General features: G+C 45.5%; 1 protein-coding gene across 1 annotated transcript; it reads right to left on the bottom strand.

Moving 5' to 3' along the window:
- Positions 1 to 1888: 1888 nt before the first annotated feature.
- Positions 1889 to 5691, bottom strand: LOC133047963 (calcitonin receptor-stimulating peptide 2). Its single transcript, XM_061131493.1, has 3 exons — positions 5606 to 5691; positions 4730 to 4861; positions 1889 to 2048 (listed from the first exon to the last, which is right to left on the bottom strand). Exons 1-3 carry the CDS (start codon positions 5689 to 5691, stop codon positions 1889 to 1891), a joined length of 378 nt encoding a protein of 125 aa, XP_060987476.1.
- Positions 5692 to 5998: the final 307 nt, after the last annotated feature.

Genomic DNA, 5998 nt, shown 5'->3' with positions numbered 1-5998 from the left:
TTTAAGTATAATCCTTTAAAAAAAAAAAAAAACAAAACTTAACTGACTGCCCACTAGTGAAATGGGCTGTTCAATCATCTTGGAAGTTACAGTCAATAGCTGGTATCTAGAATTCCCAACAGATACCAGGAATGTTGATGCTGGGAGATTTCTTCATTTAACAAGCCTTTAGACCCTATGACATCTCAGATTCCTTCTAATACTGAATGCCTCTGAGTCTCCAGCTGGATCACCTCAGTCTCCCCTGGTTAGGATATAAGCCCCACGAATGCAGGGGTTTTTGTCTGTTCTGTTCATTGCTCTTCTTGGAGCTAAAATAGTGTTAAGCCTACAGGAGAGACTCAGTGATTGTTAAACATGGGAATGTCCCTGTTAAACTTACTGCAGGCCTCTGAGCAGTGCATTTTTCTTTTCTGCAACTCAAAAAGTAAAACATTGGACTGGATGGTGTCTGATGACCTTTCCAGGTCTACCAGTCTGTGATCCCCTTTTCAGACTGTGAGCGGTTGCTTCTAAAGGGCTTTGCAGGCTGTGGGGGGTGTGAAGAGTGGCTATTGGGAGGTAAAGCAGGAATGGGGGATGGGTAAGGAGAAATTGGAGTCAAGGAGAAGAGAACAGATAACCTCTGTGGCTGGGGACCAGAGCACTCCCTGAAAATAAATGTGAGTCTCTTTGAGATGCCGAGGGTTCTAATTCCAATAAGGGCTTTTCACTTGACACTGAGGGTACATGATGCTGACGACCTAGCCCAAGCATGGTATCACTGCCTCATTTGAGCCAGCCTGGTCAACAAAGTGTTCACAGTTCCCTGAGTGTCTCATGGAAAAAACAGCATAAATAGTAGCAACTGTCCTTTTAACTGTATTGAAAATATGTTTTTATCTTGATGAAGTACAGAATGCACTTCATCAAGATAAAAAACATTTCTTTAAGCAAGGAGTTCCACTGAGGCTCGGTATTGCTATGCACCCTCCAGACACCCACAAGTCAGTGACCTCATGTGCTCCTGAGGTTTCGCAGAATAGCTGACAGTTTGGTTGACAGGGTCCAGATTTGCTACCAGCTAAGTCAATAAGATGTGTGTCATATTTACTGAATACAGAATCAAATATAAAAGATGCACATTGGGTAATTGCAATGATTTTATTCTGCATTTGCCTTTATTTCAAGCAAAAAGAAATGTTTTCAATATCAAGAGGCATGCATATATGTGTGTCTTCCATTCAATTTTTTTTTTCAATAAGTTGCTTTCATGCAAATGAAAGGAAATGGAGTTCAGCTTCTTGGTGACCTAGGAGGAAAAAAAAAAGAAGAGCTAGAATATTAGTACTTATTAATAATGAGGCTCTTGTCATGTACTATCTCAATTACTTTTTATATTAATGATGAAAGGTGGGTACTATTATTGCCTTCAAGTTATATGGGGAAACCGAGGCTTATGTGGTAACTGGGTCTGCTCCATGGTTATATAGTTAGTAAGGACAAACAAAGTATTTGAACCCAAGTCTATATGCTGAATTCAGATGTACGTGACATCGTAGGGCTTACTCCAAAGGGAAAGCTCTCTGCCTTTCAAAATAAAAAACTAGAATAATTACAATTATAACTGCAAAGAACAGTATTTTAAATGAATAGGATCTATATTTCCTCTCAGTGTCAAGATAAGACACTGGAAAATAGAAATGAACCCAATTTAGAGGGTTTCAGATATTCAGACTCTCTGTTCTGTATCTGGACACTGGGGCCAGCAACTCTGCTATGGACTTTTTTATGATATAGGCCCAGGAAGTGTTAAGAGTGTGGGCTGTACTCCTGTAATACCCAGCCGTTTGCCCTGCTATCTGAGGTATTAGCATGCTTACCTTTCTTCCTGGAGTCATTTCACTGCTCAGTCCTGAAGGTCCCTGCAGCGCTGGCCAAAGGCTTTGGAGCCCACGTTGGTGGACATGAAGTTCCTCTTAATCTCAGTCCCAGATCTGCTCAGTGAGCCTGCCATTTTATGGGTCATACAGGTGGCCCTGTTACAGGATCTTTTCTGGGCAGTGATGCTGATTTGCAGAATGGAGAAAAAGAGAAAGTCTGTCAGTGAGAGGTTGAGGGCAAGGGCTACCCCACAGTACAATTACTGCTCTGAGAGGCACCAATGAACCTTAAATATTTCTCCTAAGCACAAAATCACAGCAGAAAATCATAGAGCATTAGAGAAAATGCCACAATCATTCTCCACTTCCAGGAGTGTCAGAAAAACCAAACCCACTCTGGACAACAAGCCATGGAACATAGAACTATAGCAGCCAGTCTCTTCTGTGCAAGTAAAAAACTTGGGATTCCCATGTGGCTCCTTGGCAAAAAAAAAAAAAATCTAATGCAGAAGACGCAGGAGATGTGGATTCAACTCCTGGGTCAGAAAAATTCCCTGGAGGAGGAAATGGTAACCCACCCCAGCATTCTTGCCTGGAAAATCTCATGGACAGAGGAACCTGGTGGGCTACAGTCCATGGGCTTGCAAAGAGTCAGACATGACTGAACATACATGCAAATGAAAACTTAACTAAGCTTAGGTGACTAGAGAGATTACAGTACCACACCCAACCTCATTCTTAAAGACCGTCCGAAGGATGCATTCCATTCACAGGGACTGAGTGTTCTTAGGAAAAGAAAAACTCCCCTGTCCCCCTGGAAGAGGAAGTGAATTTGTAGCATCAAGTCCCAGAGGTGCTCCGTGGCTCCTCAGTGCTCCTGTTTTTGCTGCCTGAGGTTGCTCACAGGGATCACCCACCAAGCCCTAACTCCAGCTACCCAGGGCTAAGGCTACTTGCCAGACGGGTCCCTGAATCCGTCTAGTATGGGATGTAGCTAGAGAGAAATCCACAACTCCGATGTTTTTATTTATTTATTTTTTTTGATGTTTTTAGAAATATATGTTTATTCCCCCAGTGACAGGCATGTTGAGAAGCAGGACTGAGAAGCTGTATTATGAAATTCACAGGTACTCCTGGGGCTACCTGCTCTCTCCTGATCTCTTCCTGATTCTCTTCAGACCTGCCCTCCCTCCTCCCATCTGATGTTCCAGACATCCACTGCTCTAAAGAAAGCCGCTGATACCAGCCCAAAGAGCAACCAGAGAAGATCACATGCATCAAGTTATAGGAAGAAAGAAATTGGAAAGGAGAGGAAGGGGTGGAGTAGGCGCTTTGGGGCATGCCAGTGTGAGAGGGTCATGGTCTTTATCTAATCCCTGGTGGCTCATATGGTAAAGAGTCTACCTGCAATTCGGGAGACTGGGTTTGATCCCTGGGTTGTGAAGATCCCCTGGAGGAGGGAATGGCTACTCATTCCAGTATCTTTGCCTGGAGAATTCCACAAACAGAGGAGCCTGGTGGGCTATAGTCCATGGGATCACAAAGAGTCGGACATGGCTGATCAACTAACACTTTTACTTGCAATGTGAGGTGTTGTGATTTTTCTCTAAAACTCTGACCATGACTGACTTCTTTCCAGGCATTCTGACCACAGTTTTAGTTAAGTAGAATATGTAAACCTTGTTGAGGTCCTATGTGTATATGCCCAGCACATAGATACTCAGATTACTGCACTGCTTAGCTCTGGAGCCGTCCAGGCTGCAGGGAAAAGACAAGCCAGACAATACCATGCACCAGGGCTGCCCCAGAAGGCAGTCATGCAGAAGGTTAGACCAGGGAGGGGGCACTTGGAGCAGAGGTGGAAGGGGCAGGCAGGGGGCACAGCTCACACACCCTCCACTAGGAGAACTCAGAGGTTCACTGAGCCAGGGCAGAGTGGGGCAGGGCTGCGGTGGGGAAGGGGTGACCTTTTCTGGCATTCCACATGCTGTTCAGTCCTTCCTGCTCTGCAGAGAGGTTCTCAGGGTGGATGCAAGTGCAATACATGGCTCTGCTGGTGTGAACTCAAAGCTCAGGGTGCACAGGGAGGTGGGGACGGGGAAGGGTGTCTGATCCAGTGAGAACATGCACATGGCCACAGATTCTACACATCTAAAGGCCCCAGACCTACCTCAGACACTGCACTACCTGACACCATCCTTTGTAAGGGCTCTGGCTTCACCTTGCAAATATGCAATGCCAATGCCTTGCAGGTGTGAAAGAATATCATGCCCAGGTTAACGAGGAGGGGCCACATTTCTAAATCCCCTGAGATACATGGGATTTATTCCCTGGGTTTTCTTTATGAGGGTAAACTCCTCCAATACTGGGAGGTTTCCTCAGTAGGTAGGTAGGTAGGTAGGTTTACTGACTAAGTCATGTCTAACTCTTGCAACCCCATGGACTGTAGCCCACCAGGCTCCTCTGTCCATGGGATTCTCCAGGCAAGAATACTGGAATGGGTTTCCATTTCCTTCTCCAGAGGATCTTCCCCAACCAGGGATTGAACCTGGACCTCCTGCATTGCAGGCAGACTCTTTACCAATGAGGCACTAGGGAAGCACTGGACTGCCAGACAATTTCCAGAGTGAACGATTCCACAGCTTCCCCCACTGCTTTCAGAAAGGCATCTTTTTACATGTGGGCAACCATAGTCCCTTCACATGATCTTTGTCTTCAGTGGAGCCTGTAGAAGAGCTGGACCCCAGGCATGAACAGTGACAGCTTGCTGGCTGCCTACCTGGCTATGTTCTCTCCTACCTGTCAGGACACCCCTTCCTGGTAAGCCAGGGGAGAGGGTAAGAGCTGAGCGGAGGGCAGAACCTTACCGGAAGTTCTCTGTCTCCCGCTTCAGTTCACTGGTCTTGATCTGCACATAATCGTTCATCATTGCAGCCAATAGGAGGCACATTTCCTTCTCTGTGAGTATAGCAGGATCAAAGTCATTCTCCAAGGCTGACCTAGGGGAAAGAAGCAAGTCCAATACTGGCTCTGAGTCCCTACCTACCCCCACCCTCAGGATAAGCAGCCAGGTTTCCTGGTTTCTGCAGCTTCCCCTGAGGATGTGGCTGCTCCAAATGTCAGTGGAGGAAATGAGCCCATTTTCTATCCAAAAATGTAGCTTCTCCAGGAGTTAGGCTCTGGTGTGACCTCCAAGAAATGGTTTGCTGGAAACTGATAGTTAGATTTTCCGGAACTTTATGAGCTCAGTGTTAAATGCAGCTATTGTTAAAAATTAAATGATAATGATAGTTTGAATCTGAAAATGGTTTCAGTTTAATAAATATAATTTGAATCAGGATGAGAAATTAGACGACTAGATCACACATCAGATTAATGACAAATGTATTGGCCAAGCAGTTAACAGATTAGGATGAAATCTATTTTTCAAATTATGGTTAAATTAGCAACTCTCTTTGCTCAAGATACAAATATTTGGTAAAAGCAACAAAAGTATGTTATGAAGTTCAATGAGTTATATGAAACTTATAAGAATGAGTACTGTCTTATGCCTATTTGTAAACTATGTGCTACACATCCTTGTGTTATAAAACATTTATGATGAGCTTTCTATAGAGTGTACATTCATACATTACCACCATGCATCCCCCGCACCACGAGCCAGTTGTTAAAGATTCAGCACAGCACAACTGAGAACACAGGATTTATGGGAGGCGAGAGGGCACCTGGCGGGACTGTCTTACCTGAACGGTGCTGCCTGGAGCATGCCTGCCTGGTACATGACCAGGAAGCCGAGGACCAGGAAGGGCAGAAACTTCCAGAACCCCATGACGCCTCTCTGCAAGGGGGAAAGTGACATCACCACCTGCAGCAGTTCGTTTTGTGAACCCAGAGACCTGGGCTCTACCCCTACCTCCGCTTCTAACACCCTTGCATCCTGGTTTCAGGCTGGACATCTCACTCCCCTTCACCATCGTTTCCTGTTGGCCAGGGCTCCTGGAGGAAAGACTGGGAGTACCGGTCACCACAGCTTTCCCCTTTGGGCCACCCAGAGCTGTCCTGCTGGTGCTGGGCTTTTCCTCATATCTCATTGGGGAAGGGGGTTAGAAAGGACTTATCACAGAAGTTGGAATCCC

Source organism: Dama dama, chromosome 1, assembly GCF_033118175.1.
Source record: "Dama dama isolate Ldn47 chromosome 1, ASM3311817v1, whole genome shotgun sequence".
Classification (NCBI taxonomy): domain Eukaryota; kingdom Metazoa; phylum Chordata; class Mammalia; order Artiodactyla; family Cervidae; genus Dama; species Dama dama.
Note: the sequence above shows the minus strand (reverse complement) of the source record. Positions and strands in the feature narration are given on the sequence as shown.